Genomic DNA, 25501 nt, shown 5'->3' on the forward strand with positions numbered 1-25501 from the left:
GTGCTCTACCATTAATTTTTTGCATTTCCCACATGATAGGAACAGTGCCGCTCAACCTGCAAATACTTTAAAAAAAAAACCATAAAAATGGGTTTAACGCATGGGAAAGTCCTGCGTTAAAAGCTCAGATTTCACCACATTTTAGTAAAAGGCCACCAAATTGGATGAAAATTTGCTTAAAACTAAGTGGCCAAAATCAGGATATCTAAGTCAGACCCTCAGCCACTGCTGAAAATTAAACTCTACTTCTCTAAAGGAAAGCATTATCTCCAGTAGATAATTCACATCATTCCCAGTGCAGAAGTATATGCATAAATTTCAGCAGGATCTCAACTCCAGAGACTCTGAAAGATGCTACGTGCAGTATGAAATCTACAGCTGTGCATTTCTTGAGTCTTCATTAGAAAACCTTGGGTGAAAAAATTTTAAGGCCACTTATTGTTATCTTGGCTTGGTAGACTGCTTGTGAGTATGATAGGGTCCTTGTCAAGCACTGTGACTTTAAATCCAGGTGTACACTGGTCTGACACATCAGACACCTAAAGATTTCACTACATTGTGGAAAGGGGGGAAGCATAAAGCCAAATTCAAAGTCCTGGACCTTCATGGCATGAATTAATATCTCATGCTGTATATCACAGGGTTATAGGCAAACAGTCACATTACAATCAGTGACTCTGAGTTCCCCTTTCCTTCCTCCTCCTCCCAGTGTACACACAAGGTTTGAACTGAGGTCACAGCAAAAATCTTTTCTAAAACTCAGCATACACTGATACTCATGGAACGTCACGTCGTCTTCCAACAGCTGGGACTTCAGTTACAACCCCCAGTGCATTGAGCTTAACTTTTTCAAGTGGAATATGCGTATTCGTTGTCTTGGAGTCATGCTCCTCACATGAGATTCATAGTGAACTCTTGCACAGCAAGTCAGTTGGAGCATGATTTTTTTGTTTTTTTTTTTGCAGGGGGGGTTGTTTTTGTTTTGTTTTTTACAGGGATGGTTTTACAAATAGAATCCTAAAAGAAAAATGAAAATAAATTAATAGAGAATACCATTTATATTGAATTAATACATTTTGACTACCTTTCAAGCGCACAACACAAGCGAAGCACCTATAATTGGTATTATCCAGCATTCAATCCAAATGATCAATAATTGATTAATATAACTATTAAATAATTAGAATCCACATACAGTAAATAATAGACTACAATATTGCTTCTCTGTACAGTTGACTGGCAATCGTTGGAGATTGATGTGAATATATCTCACCAGAAGGAAGAGTCCAGTGAGCTTTCATATTGGTGCTACCACTGCACATCTATGATTCTCCAAGGATTGGATTGATGTATTTTAATAATCACACCCCTGATGCAGGCTCATGCTGAAACATGGCCATGTTGGATTTTTTAATTGTTCTTGATTTTATATTGATTTTTAAAATCCTTTTGTAATGTGATTTATCATTTATTGAATGTGGTTTCTAAATATTTATATTTATCAGTTGTTGATCATTTGGATTACTTACTACTACTACTACATAATTTCTATAGCGCTACAAGACGTACGCAGCGCTGTACGCTTGAACATGAAGAGACAGTCCCTGCTCGACAGAGCTTACAATCCAATTAGGACAAACAGGACAGATAAGGGAATAACAAGGTGGGAATGATAAAATACAGGTACTTAAACAAGTGAGTAAGGGTTAGGAGTTAAAAGCAGCATCAAAAAGGTGGGCCTTTTGCCTAGATTTGAATTACATATTGAATAGTATCATTTGTAGGTATCTCACTTTTAAGTTCTGTCTTTATACAGTGCAGATTGTTTTGCCTTTGTTCTTTTGTGCTATTGTGGCTTTCAAGTGCTACACTCTTGGAGTCATTTGCTGAAAACCCTTCGTCCAATATACCTATTAAATTCCTTCCTTCTTCTCTCTACTTCTTCCCTTAATCTCGGCACAACAATAATTGTACCCGACATCCAGGATTAACTGTATGTAACAAAATTATGTAAGCCACTTTGAGCCTGCAAATAGGTGGGATAAGGTGGGATACAAATGGCAATAAATAATAATAATAATTAATGAGAGGAGGCCTTAAGGAGTGGTGAGCAAGTGACTGACTCAGACCCTGTGCTGAAAAGGGCCCCTACTTGCCACATTACATGGAACAATAGGCATCGATCTGCAGACATACACAGAAGGCTCTAGCAAGATGCTCTGCCACTACGCTTCCTGATAGACACTCCTCTTCCTCCCCTGACTAGAGGCATCATTCAGACATGCTTGCCTTTATGCTACACTCCTCTATAGCCTACCCTGCAGCTAATCTATTTGGTCCATTAGGAAGAGGAAGTGAAATAAATGCAAGTTGCAGAGCCAACCCTCAGCTATGCTGTCACAAGTAACAACCCTTTACTACTATCCAGATATTTCTAATCAGTGCTTATTGCTGTGCTGTACCTGAATTATAAAGCTGCTGTTGTATCAAAAAACAAAATGTCATGTTTTTCTACTCTCAGATAACTGGAGGGGGGGAGGATTACTTCCTTGCACTGGCTCATTCCTGGGGTGAGGTCGGAAGAGGTAGCAGGGGCATAGCCAGACTCCCAACTTTGGGTGGGCCTGTGCCCAAGATGGGTGGGCAGAAGAACCCCGCCCCGTCCCACAGGTGATTTGGTCTCTCCTTCTCTCACCTGCATGCCATATGGTCTCTCAAACATCCCCCCCTCTCCCGCATACCTTTTAAATAGAGTTTCACCAGCAGCGAGCAGCAACTAATACACACTGCTCATTCTGGCCCCACAGCTGTTCATACGTGGGAATACGTCAGAGGTAAGGCTGTGGGGCCGGTGCGAGCAGTATGTATCATTCGCTGCTCACCCCAGGCGAAGATCTGCTATTTACAAGGTATGCAGGAGGGTCAATTGGGAGTTTTCAGCTTGTGGGGCTTTGGGATCCCTGTCAGTCACATTATAGGTGTTATGCTACTGGGGGGCCTCAGCCCGCCCGGGCCCACCCTTGGCTATTCCACTGAGGGGTAATAAGTGGACCTTGTCTGGTGTGCCATGCTTGGTAAAAGTGGAATGGGAAAATTTTCTCTAGTTCATGCTCGACTGTTTGTGTCTTTTTTTTTCCAGGCTCCTGCTGCCTTTGGACTCGTCTCATTTCTCATGCACGCCGGCCTGGAGAAGAAGACGATTCAAAAGCACCTGTTGGCATTCTCCATGGCAGCGCCAATCTTGGCAATAACTACGTATCTGATACTAAGCAGGGTGAGTTGGTGCTAACAAATTATCCATAGTGATCACAGAGTGTGACCATAGCAGCCTCCTTCAAGGTGCTCATGCACCACTGCATATTGGTTGAGGCTGACTATGGGGGAGATGCATCAACCAAACGTTAAAAAATCTAAATCGTAAAAGTGCTTAACGAATTTGAAACAAAGAAGAAGGCACAAAAAAAACAGTTCAGAAATGTTCGGCGCGGTATTGAAAAGTACAATGTATCATACGTTCGTAATCCCCGTCGGTAATTGGCCCCTTAAGCATGCGCAGAGCAGCCAAGCGTTATAGGTTACTTACGTCAGACAGGGGCGGGCCCAAGAGGAGAGAGACGCGAAGGAAGACTGGGCACAGACAGAGGCATCAGCTGTTCTTCTTGCCTGTGCAGCGCCTTCACACAGCGCTGCACGGGCCGGTAAGAGGGAGGGGGGTCCGGTGGAGGGGGGGAATAACGGCGACAACCCCAAGAGGGGGTGGAGGGGGCGGGGCACAAGGCGGAGGATGTCGGGAGGCGGAGCTGTGGGGCGAAAGAGTAGAGAGGAAGGTAGGGGGGCCGGCCGGGGCTGCTGATTTTTGTTTTGCTTTTTAATTTATAATGCAGGGGGGAAGCGGGGAGCAGCGGCGACCTCAGGCGGGGCGGGGGGGCAAGGCCATCCATACAGGACGCTCTTGACCAGCCCCCTCCCGATCCTTTTTTTTTTGTATTGCTGCATTTTGGTTTTTACATTTAAGTGAGTAGCTGGACAGCCCTAACGAGAGGTACAGACCTCTCGTTAGATTTCTTGGCGTTTCGTTTGGGTTTCCTGCGTTAAACAAATCGGAAAAGGTTAGTGCATGTCATTTCAATAGGGTTTCTACACTAATTGCTCATCTGCATTCCGTTTTCGTTAGCTGCTACCATCGTCGGAAAATGGGCTTTAGTGCATGCAACGGTTTGAAAATTCTTCCTTAAAGGCTCATTTTTGGCTCGTTAAAGCTTAGTGCATCTGGCTCTAAGACTGCACTTCTTGCATTGTTTATGATGACTGAGCTAATTTCCCATGTTCTCTAGAGTAAAGAGGTGTGGTAGCCGTGTTAGTCCACTTTTAAAGGTAATCAATAGAAATAAAACAAAATAAAACATGAAAAAGAAAATAAGATACCTTTTTTATTGGACATAACTTAGTACATTTCTTGATGAATTATCAAGAAATGTACTAAGTTATGTCCAATAAAAAAGGTATCACCTTATTTTCTTTTTCATATTTTATTTTGTTTTATTTTTATTAATTACCATGTTCTCTAGAAACTTACCCAGTTAGTCTGCTTGGAGCTAGGAATTGTGTTCATGGCCCTGGGGAAAAAGGGTTATAGGCATTGTGCAATAGTGACATCTAGTGGCCAGATTTGGAAACACTTGATACATGGATGGCATGATTCTGGAAGGAGCAAAAGCAAAACGGGAAAACAAAAGCTTTCCACAAGCAAACACAAGAGTGGAAGAAGCCAATCACAAGCTCCAAGTTGATTCTTCAAACTCAAAATATGCTGACAGTCTAAACCCTACAGGGGCTGTGTTTTGACACCCAAGCCTTCGTCAGGGGTTCTCATAAGTCAGCCATAAAATCATAGCAACATAACATAGTAAATGACGGCAGAAAAAGACCTGCATGGTCCATCCAGTCTGCCCAACAAGACAAACTCATATGTGCTACTTTTTGTGTATACTCTACTTTGATTTGTACCTGTCTTCTTCAGGGCACAGACCGTATAAATCTGCCCAGCACTATCCCCGCCTCCCACCACCAGCTCTGGCACAGACCGTATAAGTTTGCCCAGCACTATCCCCGCCTCCCAACCACCAGCCCCGCCTCCCACCACCGGCTCTGGCACAGACCGTATAAGTTTGCCCAGCACTATCCTGGCCTCCCACCACCGGCTGGCTCTGCCATACCACTGTTGAAGAGCAACAACGCAGAATGTGGTTTTACTCAATATTCCCTAGTAATAGCAACAAGATGTCAGCGTCTTCAAGAGACCTGGAGTTTGTAATTGGCTTCTTCCACTCTTATGTTTGCTAGGATTCTGGAAGAAGTGCTGGTGCATGGCCCCTGCTGAAGATTGCTGTTGCCAGGACTGAGCTTAGTGAGCTTTTGAGAGGATATAAAAAAAAAAGGGGAAAATACCCAGGCAGTTGGGAATGAAGCTCATGTTGCTGGACCCCCGTCTGGCTTTGACTGAATTAGAAGCTGATAGAAGCAGGTGGAAACTGCTGACATAAAATTTCCTCCTCTTTTCCCCCAACAAACTAATCTCTCTGATGTCCAGCCTGGGGCGGTCCACAATTTTAACAGTGCTGACTGTCACAGGCATAATTAGACATGAATATTCAGTGCTGGCACTCAATCACTGGGTATTTGGCAGCTCCCAGAAGTTATATGGGAATAGCTGATATCCAGTGCTGTACACGGATTGCTAACCAGGCATGGTCAGGACAATATTATATGAATCCAACATGCTCAGGTAACTATCTGAATATCTGCGATGCCCGGGTAATTTCTGGGTGTGCCCAACTCTGCCCCAGACCACCCTGGCAGTAACCGGATAGTGCCTTGGTGGACCGTACTAATATTTAGTGGCCCTGTCTGGTTAAATGCTGCCATATATTGGCAGTTGGGCCTGATAGCGTAGTTTAACTGAGCAGGAGCCTCTTTCACCCAGTTAAATTGTTTTGAATATTGGGCCCTCAAGAAATTGCCTGGTCAAATACTTTGTGTTTTATTTTTTCATGGTAAAGCTGACAAAGACTAAGCTAATATGCCCTTCCTCTCTTCCTACCCTTGTTGTCTATTGCTTGCTTATTTATTTGGATTTCTTAACCACCTTTATGAAGAAATTTAGCCAGCTTGGGGCTGAGCTTCTGGCACTGCTATTGCAGCTTAGATTGTTCTCTCACCATGGTGGTTAAATATTTTCATGGAAATAGAGAAAAATGAAGGTAGATAAAGACCATGTGGCCTATCCAGTCTGCCCATCCATGCCATCTACTCTCCTTTTCATCCCTTAGCTTGGGACAAGTGCATAGGATGTCTTTCTTGAATTCAGATTCAGTCTTTGTCTCCACCACCTCCACCAGGAGGCTGTTCCACAATTGCACCACTCTTTCTGAGAAAACATATTTCCTTAGGTTACTCCTAAGTTTATCCCTTTTCACTTTTCACCTTGCTTGAGCCTTTGGTTTGATACTGCCACCTGAGTTTCTCTTCTCTCTGGGCCAGCTAAGTGATCAGTGGTTGGCTGCAGCCTATTGGAAGATACGTGATTCCACGTTTTGGCTCCTGTTGCCTGTGCTTGAACTGTAGAAATAGGCATCCATGTGGAAGGGAGGAAGACACATACTGTGCAATTTCTGAATCTATGTCAAAGAGCATCACATGGGGTGGGAACTGAATCCTGCCCTTTCAGCCACAGCTAAGTGAGCATGTCATAAGTACATAAGTATTGCTATACTAGGACAGACCAAAGGTCCATCAAGCCAAGCATCCTGTTTCCAGGAGTGGCCAATCCAGGTCACAAGTACTTGGCAAGATCCCAAAACAGTACAATACATTTTAGGTTGCTTATTCTAGTGGATTTTCCCCAAGTCCATTTTAATAATGGTCTATGGACTTTTCCTTTAGGAAGCCTTTAAACCCTGCTAATCTAACCGCTTTTACTACATTCTCTGTCAACGAATTCCAGAGTTTAATTACACGTTGAGTGAAGAAATATTTTCTCAGATTTGTTTTAAATTTACTACTTTGTAGCTTCATTACATGCCCCCTAGTCCTAGTATTTTTGGAAAGTGTGAACAAGCAATTCACTTCTACCTCTTCCACTCCACTCGTTATTTTATAGACCTCTATCGTATCTCCCCTCAGCCATCTTTTCTCCAAGCAGAAGAGCCCTAGCTGCTTTAGCATTTTCTCATAGGGAAGTTGACCCATCCCCTTTATCATTTTTGTCACCCTTCTCTGTACCTTTTCTAATTCCACTACGGCTTTTTTGAGATGTGGTGACCAGAATTGAACACAGTATTCGAGGTGCGGTCACACCATGGAGTGATACAAAGGCATTATAACGTCCTCATTTTTGTTTTCCATTCCTTTCCTAATAACAAAGAAAATGTTCTATTCAATGTGGAAGCTCAAACGATTAAAACCTTTCTTCCCAAGAGCAACTTTTCGATACCTAATACAATCAATGGTCCTAAACCATGCAGATTATTGCAACCGAATCTACACGGGCTGCAAAGAACAACTCATTAAAAAAACTCCAGACCGCCCAAAATACAGCAGCCAGGCTGATATTCAGCAAAACACGCTTCGAAAGTGCCAAACTCCTCCGAGAAAAGTTGCATTGAGGGGCAGAATCGAATGCGAATGCCCATCTCCATGGGCATCTATGTCCGAGAACCGGTACGTGAAGGGGCGGGACAGACCGTATTTTCGAAAAAAAATGGGCGCCCATCTTTTTTTTCGATAATACGGTTTGTGCCCGGCAAATGCATCGGATTTGTACGGATTTGAGCTGGGTGGTTTCGTTTTTCAGCGATAATGGAAACCGAAGGCGCCCAGCTCAAAAACGAACAAATCCAAGGCACTGGGTCGTGGGAGGGGCCAGGATTCGTAGTGCACTGGTCCCCCTCACATTCCAGGACACCAACCGGGCACCCTAGAGGGCACTTGTAACAATTAAAGAAAAAAAATTAAATACCTCCCAAGTCCATAGCTCCCATCCCTTGGGTGCTGAGCCCCTCAAATCCCCCTCAAAACCCACTGCCCACAACTCTACACCATTACCAAAGCCCTTATGGCTGAAGGGGGGCACCTGCATATAGGTACAGTGGGTTTTGGGGGCGGTTTGGAGGGCTCCCATTTACCACCACAAGTGTAACAGGTAGGGGGGGATGGGCCTGGGTCCACCTGAGTGAAGTCCACTACACTCACTAACAACTGCTCCAGGGACCTGCATACTGCTGTGATGGAGCTGGGTATTGCATTTGAGGCTGGCGTATAGGCTGGAAAAAAAAGTTGTTAAAGTTTTTTTTTTTTTTTTTTTTTTTTTTTTTTAATGGTGGGAGGGGGTTAGTGACCACTGGGGGAGTCAGGGATGGTCATTTAGGGCACTTTTTTTGGGACTTGTTAGTGAAAAAAAAGGGTCCAAAAAAATGACCCAAATTTGCGCTAAAAACGCCTTTCTTTTTTCGATTATCGGCCGAAGGCGCCTATCTCTCCTCGGCCGATAAACATGCCCCAGTCCTGCCTTCACCATGCCTCCGATACGCCCCCGTCAACTTTGCCCGTTTCCGCAACAGATTGCAGTTGAAGATGCCCAAAATCGGCTTTCAATTTTACCGATTTGGGCGCCTTTGCGAGATGGGCGCCTATCTCCCGATTTGGGTCGCAATCTGGGCGCCCATCAGTTTCGAAAATAAGGCTGGTTTGGCTCCCAATCAAAGAACAGATCATCTTCAAAATCTGCACCTTAGTCTACAAAATCATGTACGGCGTAGTCCCAGGATACATGACACACCTTATAGACTTACCAATAAGAAACAAAGTCAGATCGTCAAGATCCTACCTAAACCTACACTACCCAAATTGCAAAGGACTGAAATACAAAACAGCTTATGCAGCTGGCTTCTTCTACATAAGCGCACAACTATGGAATGGGCTCCCAAAAGCTGTGAAGACAATCTACGACCACTTGAACTTCAGGAAATCACTAAAAACCTATCTCTTCAAAAAAGCCTACCCCAACAACCCCATGTAACCCTCTTCACCTACCAACACAGCATGACTATGATCGAACAGGACATCACGCAATCTTCATCCATTCTGACCCTCCACTTATACCTCATACAATCACTATACAACTTTGTATTTGTTGTCCACCGACTGGGCAAACGCCTTTGATGGTACTATGTAAGCTACATTGAGCCTGCAAATAGGTGAGAAAATGTGGGGTACAAATGCAACAAATAAATAAATAATACCTAACATTCTATTTGCTTTCTTAGCAGCCGCCAAGGTTTCAACGTATCAACGATGACGCCTAGATCCCTTTCCTGGTCGGTGACTCCTAATGTGGAACCTTGCATTACATAATTATAATTCAGGTTCCTCATTCCTGCACTTGTTTGTGCAGCACTGCGTATGCCTTGTAGCGCTATAGAAATGCTAAATAGTAGTAGTAGTAGTAGCACTTCCTTTCACTTTGCACTTGCTTACATTAAACGTCATCTGCCATTTAGATGCCCAGTCTCCCAGTCTCATAAGGGCCTCTTGTAATTTTTCACAATCCTCTTGCGATTTAACAACTTTGAATAACTTTGTGTCATCAGAAAATTTAATTACCTCACTAGTTACTCCTGTCTGTAGATCATTTATAAATATGTTAAAAAGCAGCAGTCCCAGCACAGGCTCTTGGGGAACCCCACTATCTACCCTTCTCCGTTGAGAGTACTGACCATTTAACCCTACTGTCTGTTTTCTATCTTTTAACCAGTTTTTAATCCACAATAGGACACTACCTCCTATCCCATGACTTTCCAGTTTCCTCTAGAGTCTTTCATGAGGTATTTTGTCAAACGCCTTTTGAAAATCCAAATACACAATATCAACCGGCTCACCTTTATCCACATGTTTGTTCGCCCCTTCAAAGAAATGTAATAGATTGGTAAGGCAAGATTTCCCTTCACTAAATCCATGTTGGCTTTGTCTCTTTAATCCATGTCAGTAATGACATGAATATGGTCAGTAATTTTGTTCTTTATAATAGTCTCTACCATTTTGCTCGGCGCTGACGTCAGGCTCACCGGTGTATAATTTCCTGGATCACGTCCTCTAGAACCTTTCTTAAAAATCGGCATTACATTGGCCACCCTCCAATCTTACGGAACCATGCTTGATTTTAAAGTTAAATTACATATTACTAACTATAGTTCCACAAGTTCATTTTTCAATTCTATCAGTACTCTGGGATGAATACCATCCGGTCCAGGAGATTTGCTACTCTTTAATTTGTCAAATTGCGCCATTTCATCTTCCAGATTTATAGAGATTTCATTCAGTTTATCTGACTCATCAGCTTTGACCAAAACTGGGAATCTTTTCAACCACTAACAGCTGAGGATGTAAGATCAATACACGTGAAATGCTCCCGAGCCAACTGCTCCATGGATCAATGCCCAAAACACCTACTCAAATCCATTCCTATGGAAGCAGTAAACTGGCTACTCAATGATCTCAATGAGCTGTTAAAAACTGGTTCTCTTCCTTCTGATATGGGCAAAATTGTTCTCACTCCACTACTCAAGGGATCTGGGCTAGACACAACATCGCCTGCAAACTACCAGTGGCAAGCATACCCCTTTTTACTAACACATTAGAAACCTACATTAGTAAATAACTCTCTTTTTGTCTGGAAAAATTTTCTATTTTACACTGGTCACAATTTGGCTTCAGATTGGCACATAGTACGAAAACATTACTGCTAGTTCTAACTACATATGTTAAACACCACCTATGGAAAGGTGATCAAGTAATTCTTCTCCAATTCAATATATCAGTGGTGTTCGATGCGGTTGACCACAAATTGCTGCTCGAACGCCTGGATCAGATAGGAATAACAGGGACTGTGCTCAAATAGTTCAGTGAATTCCTTTCAAATCAAAGCTATTCTGTCAAGCAAAACAACCAACTTTCTAACTACTGGTCTGCTAACTGCAGGGTCCCACATGGATCTCCCCTCTCATTGATCCTGTTCAACTTCTTTATTTCGTCTCAATACACCTGGGACTTAATGAACTACTATTATCCTACACGGTTGACATCCTGCTTCTCTTACCAGTAACAGCATCAAACAAAGATCCAACTCAGTCTGTAGTGAATGGTATGACTGCTGTTAGCACCTGGACCCTGACCAATAAACTGAATACGCAAAAAACCAAGGTCCTGTGGTTCTGAAATCAGGGAGTTGAGGTTCCATCATCAATATCTTTGTCCTGTAGTCAAAGCTATACAGTCAAATCTGAAACCAGAGTATTAGGGGTCTTGCTTGAAGAAAACACTATTCAAAATGAGACAGCTATGTCTAGTCAGACCTTTCCTCGACCAAATATCCTTCGCACTACTAGTCCAAATGTTAGTCCTATCTCACTTGAATTACTGTAACATTCTATTTCTTGGTATTAAGTGTCAATATCAGAAAAAAACTGCAAATCATACAGAATACAGCTGCTAGACTAATATACAGATTGAATAGATATACTAGTGTTTCAACTCTTGTAAACTAGCTGCATTGGCTTCCCATAGCAGAAAGACTCGAGTTCAAAGCTGCTTGGTTAGTCTTTCAAATCTTGCAGGGCTTCACCTCTAAACTGCTGACTAAGACCACTTTGCTATAGCTGGTCCAGTCTACCAGACTGAAACAACAACTAATGGTAGCATCACCGTTTCAAAATACAATTCAAAATCAGAAGATTTTCAGCTCTCTATTCCCCGTCAAAATATGGAACTCGCTACCTATTCCCATCAGAACAGAAAACAGCTACCTCAACTTCAGGAAGAGGCTAAAAACCTTCTTTTCCCAAAGACTGTTTTATAATAATCCATCATGACTTACTTCCTATTATCATCAATTATCTTTTCCTTTAATGTTTTTGGTCTTATGCATTACACCAATGATCTCTAGTGTTTCTCATACCTCACACTACCACTATCTGCTTTTGTCTCACCTAGAATGTAAGCTGCACTGAAGCCTGGAAAGGGATATTAACGGTATACAAGAAATGAATTGAATTGATGTTGTAAAACTAGAACTACTTCCATTGCTCAGATCACACTAAAAACATTCAACCATGTTGCTGTAATATCCCAATATTTAGAAGCATTGAACTTCCAGTTTTGTCTTAATACCATATACCAGCTCATCCTCCCTACCCTTTCCCATCTCCTTCTCCCCACCCCTTTGACTTCCATTGCCTAGGATACGTCTCCATGTGCCACTATGAAGCAATCATATATATATAGTCCCACCAGATCCCCCCCCCCCCCCACAAAAAAAAAGCCCCATCCATCTTCAAATCTAAACCAGTAACATTCCAAATCTGCACTCTCCTCTCAACTCCTAACTCATTAAGTACCCAATTTCTCGCTCTAGATCAGGGTTTCTCAACTCAGTCCTCAGGAAACCTCCAGTTCATGCAATGTATCTCATGCATATTCGTTGTGGTTATCTTGAAACCCAGACTGACTTGGGGTTACCCAAGGACTGGGTTGAGAATCTCTGCTGTAGAGGAAAGAGCCTGTATATAGTTTCCCCAGATCTACAGCAGTCATTTAAAAGAAACTCTAACCATGGGTTTTGAATATTGAGTACATAGTAGATGATGGCAGATAAAGACCTGTATGGTCCATCCAGTCTGCCCAACAAGATAAACTCATTACATATGGTATGATGTGATATTTCATATGTATGCCTGATCTTGATTTGTCCTTGCTGTAGAAGTCTGGCCGTCACTTGTTCTAAATTTCTGAAGTTGTCGAAACTCCTGAAAAGCTCCCCTGCAGCCCATCCAAATCTATTCAGCCACTATCAGGGCACAGACCATTGAAGTATTGCCCAGCACTGGCTTTGCTTCCCAATTAGCGTTGTTGCTACCTAATCTTCACAAAGCTTCTTTGGATCCATTCGTTCCAAACAGGATTCCTTTTTGTTTATCCCATGCATTTTTGAATTCCGTTACCATTTGCATGTCCACCACCTCCCATGGAAGGGCATGCCACCCTCTCTGTGAAAAAAATACTTCCTGATATTATTCCTGAGTCGGCCCCCTTTCAGCCTCAATTCATGTCCTCTTGTTCTACCACTTTCCTGTCTCTGGAAAATGTTTGTTTCGGATTTATATCTTTCAAATAATTTAATGTCTGTATCATATCACCCCAGTTTCTCCTTTCCTCCAGGGTATACATGTTCAGGTCAGCAAGTCTCTCCTCATACATCTTGCTACGCAAACTCCATACCATTTTTGTCGCTTTTTTCTGAACTGCTTCAAGTCTTTTTACATCCTTAGCAAGATAAGGCCTCCAAAAGTAGCATCCTTCTGGCTGCAGCCACCACCTTGTCACATTTTGTTTTGTCACCTTGAGATCACCATCACCCGTGGGTCTTTCTCCTGAGCCAAGCTTACCAATCTCTCCCCTCCTATCTGGTACATCTGTCTTGGATTTCTGCACCCCAACTTCTTTGCGTTAAATTGTAACTACCAAACCTTTCTTCCAATGTTTGGTGATCCCTTCTTTTTTTTTTTTTTTTTTTTTATTTATTCAAAGGTAAGTCAGTACAGTTCAATAAAAAAGCAAGATACCATATACATTCTATAAATGCTTACATTATATAAACAAAGGTTAATATCTTCCCCTCTCCAAGTAAACTTTAATATCCACAATGAAGTCAGGGTAATGAGTAAACGTATACAAGGTCTGAAAAATGCGAAAGAAAGACAACAAAAGTTGGGAATATAAGCTAAGATGTATGGGTGGAGATCCCTTCTCATGGTTTCTACTCCTTATTGGCTATCTTCGTGTCATCCGCTAAAAGGCAAACTTTTCCTTCTAACCCTTTAGCAATGTCTCTTACAAATATATTAAACAGAATTGCCTCAAATAATTTCTCCTCTGTATTTGATGGGGAGGCTAACTTTTTGTTTCTTTCTTTTAACATCCAGACCGGCGGTACATCACAGCACAGACTGAGCACGACTGGAAACGGAATGCTGTTCTCTGCAGGAACTTTCCTATACGTGGCCATGGTCCATGTCTTACCAGAGATCAGTGGCAGAGGCCAGAGCCACCAGCATGGGTCCCCTGAGTACAGGCAGCAGGGACTGGGAGTATGGGAGAGCCTGACCTTAATAGTAGGAGCTGTTACGCCAGTCTTACTGTCAATGGGCCTCCATGATGGATGAAGGGGAAACTTTTCAGGATTTCTTTCCTATCTGAAGGGTTTCAGCAGGACAGTGAGATTACAGCACCCCATCGTTTTGTTGGTGTGGGATCTTTTGGAACGGAAAGATTGTCGGATTCCTGGACCACATGGCACGTTGAGAGTAACCATTAATCCCTGGTTAGAACCTGTGCTGCCTGCTAGTTTTAAATCACTAGATAATAATTTCTAAGGTAAAGACATCAAAGTTTCTTTAAATATGTGCTGCTTAAAAGTCCCTCTGGTGGAGTTTCTGTGGGAGTCACAATAAGAAGCAGACTCTTCTTACTGAAACAAAAGTTTACGAAGTCTGTGACTTCTTTGTGAAGATTTTTAAATTTTTTTTTTTTGTAGAGCAAAGCAGCAGACTGAGGCTAACCTCTGTCCTGTCTGCAGCTGTGTAACCTGTTCCTCTTCTCTCCTGTGAGATCTGCAAAAGAATTGACTGCTGGGGACAGAAAACTTCAAGAGTGTAATCTAGGACCATGCTCATTCCAGGGCTGTGAACAGAAGTGTTTATTGCTGAAGCAGTTTCTGTTCCTTTTAAAGGAATTCTTTTTTTTTTTTTTTAATCCTGTAGCATTCACGTGGTTGTACACAGACTGAAGAGGACAAGCTACAGATTTTAAATCCTCATGTGTTTCTTCCCTTTATCAATCAATTTATTGTTTTGTGTTTGTTTTTCTTGAGTCACTGCCAGCCTACGCCTCCCCCCCACCCCCTCACCCCGGTGACAGCTGTACACAGTGGCGTAAGCAGAAGTCCAGTTTGGGGGACCACACATTTCCTTTCATTTCTTCTCCCATTCCCTTCCCCCAGACGGCTGATGCTGTCCACTTGCCAAGTCCCTTCCTGTGCTGCCTGAGCCCTGAAGAAGTTGGCAACATGCATATTCAGTTGATTAACAAACCCCAAGGAGACTCAGCTTGGAGGGACTGTGGCAGCTGACTGGGCGGAAAGGCTGGTGAGAGTTGAAACTGATTGGGATAAGGTGTGTATTAGGGAAGAGTGTTTTAGAGGAAACATGGGTTGAGGAAGACTAGACAGGTGCCTGTGCAGGCTGCTAGTCAGTTGGGCCGGCCCTGCAAGCTGCTGAATTACTTCCTCAGAGAGCTCTTTTTGAAGCACATTGCCAACTTCTTTGCTACTCAGGCCGTATGGGAGGGGGCTAGGGCAACAGATCGCTTCAACTGGCAGGGCTTGGGCACCCCTGCCATCTACTCCATGAGTGCCACAGTTTTGGAGGGAGCCTGAGCCTACAGTGAGCCCAGGCCTTTGAGACTCTCCCCCCACCCCCTGTGGCTACCCTTCTGGTTGTTTATTTGTCCCCCTATCCCCCAATCTCTACAATCTGTCTCTGGAAGCCCCTCCTTAGGTTGTTTGTGTTAGAGTCTTCTGCATTGATGATTCCTTGTGACTTGGGACTCAGGTACACAAAATGAAACAGGTACAATTTTATATAATAGGAATTGATTCTAAGAAGAATATAAACATATTCTTAATATTCAATCATTCCTATATATAAAAACCAGAAGAGTTACTACAATTTAAAATTGAATGCCTCCCACCTTCCATCCAGCCCTAGCCCTACCCTTAAAGGTAAGTGTATGAGTTTTTGTTTCATTGTTTGCTCACCAGGGTTGTGACCCCCCCCCCCCCCCCCCCCCCCCCCCCACCACCACCACCAAACACTGATTTTTACCAACCCTATTTGCTTTGTGCTGTACCAGTTACTGGGTCTCAGTTCCTAGTGCAAATATTCTGCTTCAGTTGCTGGGCCTCAGCTCCTAGTGGGAATTGCCTGGTTCACTTACTGGAACTTAGTTCAAAGTGGGAATATCCCCACTTCATTTACTGACCTCGGTTCCAACCTGTGTGTAATTAGTGAAAAAAGGCACTGTGAACTGAAGGGGAAGCCAGGGTTTTGCATGATGAGCTTGCTGTGGCATTGAACTGGTAGAACACAAAGCTCTGATGTAGGGCCTCCTTCAACTTAATCTTCACATTCTTCCAAATTCTTTCTGAACCATGTAAGTGTTCTTTTAGAATGGGCTCATTGCCCATTCAAATTTGGCACCTAAATGTTGGTGCCCTGTTAGGGAATTGCCCCTAGGTGGCAAAATAAACAATAAAAAGCCTGGAAATAGTCAACAGGAAGAGTTACAGATTGCCATGGATTCTTCCATAATCCTCCTTATCTTCTGGCATATATTGAAAAAGTCTTGGCAGATTCCTTTTTCGGGATCTTAGAGTATACAATCATAGTTTTAAAAAAAGTATACAATATGTGTCTCATGTAGCAAAGTTAAAAGTTGTACAAATGTGAAATCCAGGCCCTATGAATCGTATGGCCCGGCCTCTTCAATAAATGTGCAACTTCCCAGCATAGCTCCCTTTCTGCCGTGCTGACTTGTGCGCATCTGGCTGTGAACCTAAAGATGACCTTAGTGCATTATGGACCTATCCCAGTTTCTCAGTAATGTTCAGTGAGTGGCAGGCTGTTTAGGCAAATTTTTAGCATAAAGAAGCAAAGAAATTGATAAAAAGTAGAGAGACTGATTTTATTTAACTTATTCATTTCTCTCCCAGTAGAGACAGGGGGGAGAAGAGTAGGTAATCATGGAAAAATGTGATGTAAGTTAAATGCCGTTATTTCTAGCACAAGAAACACAGCAGGTGAGAGGATCACAAGTCCAGATGAAATTAAAATGTTAAAAGTTTATTATATCCATTACAACACTTGAAATAAATTATATATCAACACCCAACATGGCCATGTTTTACCCCCACAGAGAGCAGCATTAGGGGCATGTTACTTGTTAACATATAAATACAAGATAAATAAGTTGGTAAAACAGGCAAAAACATCTTAAATGATGCAAATCATAAAACCATATAATATCAAATAAACGTGTATAAAAAATACAGCTATTATGAAATATCAAATGTGTATAAAAAATATAGCTATTATGAACCATACATAAAATAAAACATTTATAATAATTTAAATATAAAAAATTATAAGAGGCACAAAACAAACACATGCCCAGTGGTTAGTGGGAATAATTAACTATGGGCCCTGTTTACTAAGCAGCGTTATGGGTGCGTTAACCATGTACGTGCCTACAATATCCCTATAGGCGCCTACATGGTTACTGCACACGTTAAGTGTAGGCGCACTAAAAACACTAACGCATCTTAGTAAACGGCACCAAAAATTGGGCACCGGGGAAAGTCAGCGCTCAGTGGTGTTCTATAAAGGGGGCTCCAAGATGAACACTCCTTATACAGTAGTGCTTAGCCCTGATGCTCACACCCAGCTTTGATGATGAGGATTTACGCCAGGGGTGTCCAAACTCAATCCTCGAGGGCTGCAATCCAGTTGGGTTTCAGGATTACCACAATGAATATGCATGAGATCTATTATTATGCACTGACTCCATTATATGAAGTAGATCTCATGCATATTCATTGTGGAAATTCTGAAAACCCGACCTGGCGAGGGCCGAGGTTGGACACCCCTGATTTACTCCAACCGAAACCTGGTGTACATCAAGTTAGGCACAGATCCCCTGGATTCTATAACATTGCATACATCTTGGGAGAACGCCCCTGACCCACTCATGCCCCTCCCATAGCCACGCCTCCTTTTTGGGTTGCATACTATGAGTTTTGGGTGTGCAGTGTTATAGAAATATGGCGCAGAAAGAGGCATGCACAACTCCCAATTGAGGCCAATTAACATCGATAATTGATAGCATTCAATTATTGGCATCGATTGGTTCATTAATTGAGATGCGCGTGTGTCTCGGAATTGCACCCAAATTTGGAAGTGGAAAATTTGGTGATCTATACTATGCCACCACAATAGTAATAAATAGCTGAGGATATATGTGAAAAAAACCAAACAACTCTCACCCAAAAATGATTCTTGGCACCCAAAGATTCATGTCAGATCCTTGCAAAGCAACTTCTGTTGGACAAGAGATTCAAATTACAATCCTGGAGGGCTGCCGACCAGTCAGGATACTCTTAAAATGAATACACACTGTCTCTACTACATACAAATACATTTTATGCATATTAGGAATATCCTGAGAACCTGACTATTCTGTGGCCTTTGACGACTGCAGTTTCATATACCTAGTGGGAATTTCTTGTTTCAGTTCCAATCCTTGTGTGATTAGTTAAAACAAAATACTGTGAATTGAAGCCAGAGATTTTTGCATGATGTGCTTGGTGAGGCAGTAAATTGGTTGAGCACAAAGTGTGAAGCCTGGACCTGAAGCTCTGAGTCTATGCAGATATATGACATATACCTGCCAGAAATACACACATGGGAACTGTATCAAAGGAGCGTTTTGTTCTTAGCACCCACTTCCTAAACTACCCAATTGGCTTCTGTAAAATCAGTTCCTCGTTTTCCTTTAGTCTTTGTGTCTTATAACTTTCACGACTGTCTGAGGACATGATTACTAAGGTTAATCAATGAGCTTGGGCTATAGTATAGGATTGTTTACAATAGGTAGTGCCAGTTAAGGGGAAGGCACTGGTCACTTCTGCACTTAGTTTTTTTAAACTATGTAACTTGACAGACTTGGTACAATGCAGAAACACAAATAACTTGTACAACAATAACTTGACAAGAATAGTCATAGCAATAAAAGTGCAATAAACCCCAAGAATGGATGTGATCCAATGTGCTTTTTTTTTTTTTTTCTTGCTGTACTTTGTCCACTGTGCTTCTGATTTCCTCTTTCTTGTTCCAAGAATAGTCATACCCAAGAACATTAAGAGGGGAGGTTAAGGTGAATATTGCATTATGCTCTTGACTCTTTCAGTACTTGGACCAAACTCAATTACACCATCAATTCTCCCCCAAAGAGAATAAGACAGTTTTTCTATTGAAGTGATCTCCACCACTTGTGCCTTCCAGTGAGCAAGAGGTGGAATCTCCTTCCAGTAGGTTACAATAGTATACCTTGCTGCATGAACTGTCTTCCTAGTGCCTGATCCTTCCTCTGCAGTTCTAGATGCTGACAATAACCCAAAAGGCAAAACAAAGGGGCAAGGGTAAAAGAAGGGTAAAGTGTCTTCACCAAATCCTCTTCACTGCACTGTGAACCTGGTGCCAAAAATGCACCACTTCCAGGCATGTCCAGGACTTATCTTTAAAAATTCTCTGCTCCCCACACCCTCACTAACACAAAATTGAGGAGGCCCCCATATAATGGGCATAAAGCATAGGATACATATAAGCCCAGTATAAAGAGCTTGATCAGATGTTTCACTCAGCAACAGCACATGGAGATTGAGTGGGCCACTGATCAAATCACCTCCCAATCTGATTCAGCCAGGGACTTTTGTAAATCCATGTTCCATTGCTATATTATCTGCCAAAATGGTGTTATAGACAGAGTGTCTTCTATTAAAATATAATATAACCATGATATCCATTTGTGTTTTGGACCTGGTGCACACAGAAACCTCTCCAAAGGTGCGGACCATCTGTATTGCTAGCCCTTATCACCCAGGATCTGAATATACAAACCATATGAACTCATGTCCAAACCAAATTCTATCACCAGGTAACAGAAGGCCTTTGGCGAAGTGGTTCCCATCAATTGCCATATAAATCTCAGACCCCTTATCTGGATAAAAAAGGTACAGTAAGAAACCCCCGATTCTTAATCGGGGATCACTTTGTCCTTCATCTCTAGTGCTCTCCCCACCTGGCACCACACCCCTATAGAATGAGCAACAATGAGGCACCTCCTCAAAATATAGAGTCCTAGTTGTATTCGAAGAAGTTGTAAATAACAGGGAGAGTGAAGCTGTTTAGTTATTAGGTCTACCATCTCCATTTGGGCAGCGGAGCCATGGCCCTTTTCTTATCCTGGACAGAATTGCATATCCCCTCTAAATACTTAATTATCCCAACCTGGTATCTGCTCATGACAGTGTTACCAGTCAAGGCAGTATAAACCTATGTAATTAGAAAGGAACCCAGTATTTAGTAGATAAAGAAATACAGTTTATTAGCATTGATATCATACCCAAATGTAGTACAAGCAAATCAGGCAGTCACATGGTGAACCAGCATTACATGACACGTCCTCTCTCTCTGGCCTTCTGGAGTCTTCTGATCTAACACTCTTCTGACTGCTCCTTTTATACTATTTTGGCCCCATTGATTCCAATGGACCCCAGCTTTCTCACCAGAGCTCTTGGCCCTTATCAGTTGATCAAAATGACTTAATTATATTCTCAAGCTCTAAGTATAAACAAGATATGTTCAGAGTGCATCTGTGAGATGACTTCACAGGTCATTTTGCTCTCTTCAGCTCCCCCCTCCCTCTACTTCCATCTGACCCTCTACTATCTTTCATTTTAGACTAAACATCTTAGCTCATTACTTCTTGCAGGTGGCAGTCCCAGGATTGAGGACAAGAGCAAATGCTCCCTCCCTTGCCAGCTCTCAATTACCTCATTTCAGCACTTGCTACAGTGAAACATATTTTGTATCAGAGATGATTCTTGATTTTAAGAGGCCTAGCTCTTTAGCCTGAGCCATTGGCCTGTACTTTACTGAGAGCAAGGGCTAGCATATTTCTACAAAGCCCACTAACTGGAGCAAACTTGCAACCTGTACTTTCCTAAACCACCGCATAGCTCCCACTAATCAAGGAGCCCAATAATAAAGTTCCAGATTGAGCAATCCCATACCACCCTCTCACTTATTCTGGCACAAGGTGTGCAATCCAGTCCTTGGGCTTTGTTGATGCTAAATAAAACTCAAAAGTTTCTCATTCAAAGTCCCGAACACCATACAAGGTACTGTACAAGGAAGATGTTGGAACAAATACAACAAGCAGGGGAGCATGTTCATCTTTATCAGATTAATTTTCCAACCCCATAAGATAGGCAGGTCTATCCACAACCAAAAATCGGAAGCGAGATGGTTAAGTAGCGGTACTTAATTAACATGATATAAGTCCCTCTTCCCATTCTGCAGCCCCTTAAATTGCATTATAAATTTTGGACATCGAAATTGGTCTGTGCAGCAGAGCTTGTTGACTTTCAGACAATTTAGACAAGTTCACCCAATCCAGAAAAGCCTGGCAGGCTGTTACTGAAGTGTCTCCCACCCTCCCATACAGATCTTCAAAGTAATTCTGCTCCACCTTCTCTGTCTCCCCCACATAGTAGCTACATCCCCTCCCCTATCCTGAAGCCTACCTATCATTGTTGCCTCAGTTTACTTTGTGCCACTCTAACTAAAACAGATCCAACTTTATTTCCATGTTTATAATTTGTTAACTTTGTGAATCTCCAAGACAGCTCCAGTTAATCCTCCTCCAGCTCCTGAACATGATCCCGAGCCAGGCAAAGTTGCCAATAAATATACGGTGATACTGTAGCCTTATGTCACAATTGTAGTTGTGCCACCATGGTCTCCCATCTCCTGACTGCCACCTGATTTTGTTTAAACACATAACTACCATAACTAATAATCTGACTGCGGACTACCACCGTCAAGGTCTTCCATTGCAAAACTGGATCCACATTTGTACCCTCATGAACATGCTGAAATTCCTTTATGACCCCTTCCCCCCCCCCCCCCCCCACACACCATCACCGCAAACTCCTGCCCAAGTAAGGATCAATTCAATCTCCATGTGCCAGCCCTAGGGAGGAGATCCCAAGCCTAAGAATCATGGTCATGGTGCTGGTTAGACAAGTGGTATGACAAAACCTCACATGCAATTATAGAAGTGCCTGGGCAGAAGGCACACAGAAAAATATCAATGTGACTGAAGGAATTGTGGTGTGGAGAGCAATATGTATAGTCCTGACATCTGAGGTGCATAGTCCACCAGATGTTTTCAACTTCCAGCCCCTCTACCAATGAAAGCAGCATCTGACTGTTCTAGTGGTCCACAGCATCATTGAGACATGTATTCCAGTCCTTTCCTAGAATAAGGGACTGCCAGGCAAAATGCTCCAGCGTGCACATCCTGTATGTAGCCCCGTGCAGGATATGCATGCAGGATCTCAGGACTGACAGAAACAGATCAGTGAAGGCACCAGAGACTGGCGCTGAAGAAGACCAGCTGGCAGGGGTTGGGGATCCCCGCCAGCAAAGGTACCTGGCGGCGGGGGAGGGTTGGCGGCAGGAGAGGGGGTAGAAAGTGGCAGGGGGGTCAGCAGCAGCAGGGCCGTTGCCGGCTGGGGGATGCAGGCTAAACTGTGCCCCTCCACCTTGGGCTCTGGACCCCCTCCCGCCGAGGTCTGGCTATGCCCCTGGTACAGCCCTATTCTGAATGCTGCTGAAAATCTTCAGGGGTCACCTGGGTACTATGCAGATAGTATTGGGGCAGTCCAGAGGTGAAGCTAAGGCAGAGTCGGAATCATCCAGATGTCACTGATAATCAGCATCAGTACCTGCATAACTATCCAGATGACAGCAAAATATCCTAACATCTGGAGAGTTCACTGGAAAGAGCAAACACAAGGGGGGGGGGGGGGTCCTCACAAATCTCACAAAAAAATCAAACAGCACCACCAGGGGTGAAAGTGAGGCAAGTTCCAAATGACCAAGGCAAACAAGCAGTAAAAGCAAAATGCTGACTCCAAGACCCTACACGGGCTGTGTTTCGGCGCAAAGACTTCCTCAGGGGTCGTAGCAGTTGAAAACTAGTCAGCTCACTGGGATATGAATAGAAAAACATCAGCAATAACCTGGAGCGGATGGCAAGCTTTGACAATTCCCAGCGGCCCTCAATGGTTTACGTTCATACAACCTAGTGAACCGGAATGTAATTCACCTTGAGCTACTTCTGAAAAAGGTGTGGGCAAAATCCAAATAATAAACAAAACAATCTTGTGCTTTCAGTTTCGGTGTTGATTGGCCTCTAAATGGGATAGCCAACAGAGAGGCTGCTGAGGTTTGCTTTAACTTCTCTGTTTCCTGAAATGAGGAGCATATTGCACCGTCCAGCTGTGCTGAGGTAATAAAAAAACAAAAACAGTTGTACATCAAGTAATGCTGTAACCCAGTGATTTCCCAAAAATGTGTATGTGTATTTTTTTTTAATTTAAAACTTTCTTCTTATATAGAAATATGACGGCAGATAAGGGCCAAGTGGCCCATCCAATCTGCACATCCAAGTCCCAAGAAAAGAGAATTACAATAGTGAAACAAAGGATACCACAGTATGAAAATTTGCTGAACTCAATATATTCTTTAAAGGTCATAATAATTTTAATTTAAAGAAAATATGCTGAATAACTGATTGCTTTACTGACAAAGAAGTATCGACCAGTACTCCCAGATTCTTCATCTCTTAGAATTTCAATGTCTTAAAAAAAATCAAAGAATCAGGAAAATGTACCAAATTAGAGGATGAGAGAAGAAGTACCTGGGTTTTAGCTGCATTCAAATTAAGCTTATTTGCTGACAGCCAGGATTTAATTATGGTTAAATACAAACTTAGGAATGCAAAAGTCTCAGAAGGTGTCACTTTAGTTGGAAAATAAAATTGAATGTCATCAGCATATGGACAATAATTGAGGCCAAACAACTTAAGATCTGAGTGGGTCTTTTACAAAGGTGCACTAGTGTTTTTAGAACGTGCTAAAAAAATAAGTGTGCACAGTATCGGGCGAGCTCCCACCCAGACAGTTCCCACCCACCAATTCACCCCCCCCCCCCCCTCCAAGACAATTCCCACCTAGGACAATGACCCCAGGACAATTCCCACTTAAGAGGACAAGGACTCCCCTCCCCCATACATTTCCCACCCTCCCTAGCCTGTAGCTTCTTTCTTGTATCGGGTCCCATAAGTCCTGGCGGTGGTTTGTTTTTTTTAATGGTGTCTGAAACAAGGAGGTTAGAGCAGCAGACGGATGTACATTTCATTCCTAATGATAATCGAATGTCTCACACAACTCTGCACAACGTATTCCATATTCAAGTTGTTACAAATGTATTTCTACTACTCATATCTTATTGTAAGCCACACTGAGCCCGCAAAGAGGTGGGAAAATGTGGGATACAAATGCAATAAATAAATAAATAAATAAATACACAGAGTACATATAATAACGGAATAACTTTTCATAGGTAGAGTAGTTATTTGTTATAAACCGTAATCAGTGTGTCATTTTGAGGGGCTGAATTAGGTTGAAACCTAGTTTGGGGGTGTGGGGGCATTGCCCCCACCCCCCCACATGAACTGCACTTTGTATTTATTTATTTACTTATGCCATTTAGATCCTAGATTAAACATGAATTAGATTGAAACCTACTTTGGGGGGGGGTGTAGGGTGCATTGCCCCCCCCCATTTGAGCTGCATGTCTGGAAGGGGAAAGGGATATGTAATAGTTAATATTGTGGGGGTGGGGTGTGAGGGGTAACTGCCCCCCCCAAATGATGTGGAAGAGAAAAAGGAGGGAGATTATTTGTCCTATTGTGTTTTGTATTTTTTGGCTTATGGATGGGAATTGTCTTTTCTGGTGTGGTGGGAATTGGTTCCGTGGGAATTGTCCAGATGGGAATTGGTGGGTGGGAGCTATCCAGTGGGAACTGACCTAGAACCGCGTGCACTAAACGCTAGCGATGCCCATATATTCCTATGGGTGTCTAAGCATTTAGTGCGCGCTAATCATTAGCAGGAGCTAAAAACGCTAGCCCGCCTTTGTAAAAGACCCTCTTACAGAGCAGGCAAAATATCTGTTAAACAATAAAGCAGAAAGTGAAAAACCTTGAGGTACTCCAGAATAAATCACAGACCACTGAGAACAGAAAAAATCTAACTTGATGGTCTTGTAAGAAAAAGGTAAACCATTTTAATACTTGACCTGAAATTCCCAAAGCTTGTAACTTCTCTAATTAATAGTATCAAACACTGCACTAATATCAAGTGTTGCCATCAGAAACTCAGTCCCTCTGTCAAAGCCTAACCTAGTGGTTCCCAAACCTGGTCCTGAAGGCACCCCAGCCAGTCAGGTTTTCAGGATAAGCGCAGTCATTTCAGGGAGGAGCCCTTACCGTCACTCATTGAGGTGGCAGTAAGGGCTCCCCTTCTAGCCTGGCAATAAGCAGGCAATGCATAGCACTGCTCGATTACTGCTGGGTACACACTGGCGCTGGATATGACGGTGCGCTGGGATGGAAACTGCTTAGCTGCTGTGGTAGCCCAGCAGCA

The 25501-nt window shown here is 42.8% G+C and overlaps 1 protein-coding gene across 4 annotated transcripts in view; it reads left to right on the forward strand.

Annotated features, from left to right (window-relative positions):
- Positions 1 to 15921, forward strand: part of LOC115465482 (zinc transporter ZIP9-like) — a 90244-nt gene extending 74323 nt beyond the window's left edge. For all 4 annotated transcript variants that reach the window (XM_030195969.1, XM_030195971.1, XM_030195970.1 and 1 more), the window contains 2 exons: positions 3140 to 3274; positions 14034 to 15921. In XM_030195969.1, the coding sequence (XP_030051829.1) occupies positions 3140 to 3274; positions 14034 to 14273 (375 nt within the window). In that variant the 3' untranslated portion in view covers positions 14274 to 15921. The remainder of the gene's footprint in view (positions 1 to 3139; positions 3275 to 14033) is intronic.
- Positions 15922 to 25501: the final 9580 nt, after the last annotated feature.

Source organism: Microcaecilia unicolor, chromosome 3 (genome assembly GCF_901765095.1).
Source record: "Microcaecilia unicolor chromosome 3, aMicUni1.1, whole genome shotgun sequence".
Taxonomy (NCBI): Eukaryota; Metazoa; Chordata; class Amphibia; order Gymnophiona; family Siphonopidae; genus Microcaecilia; species Microcaecilia unicolor.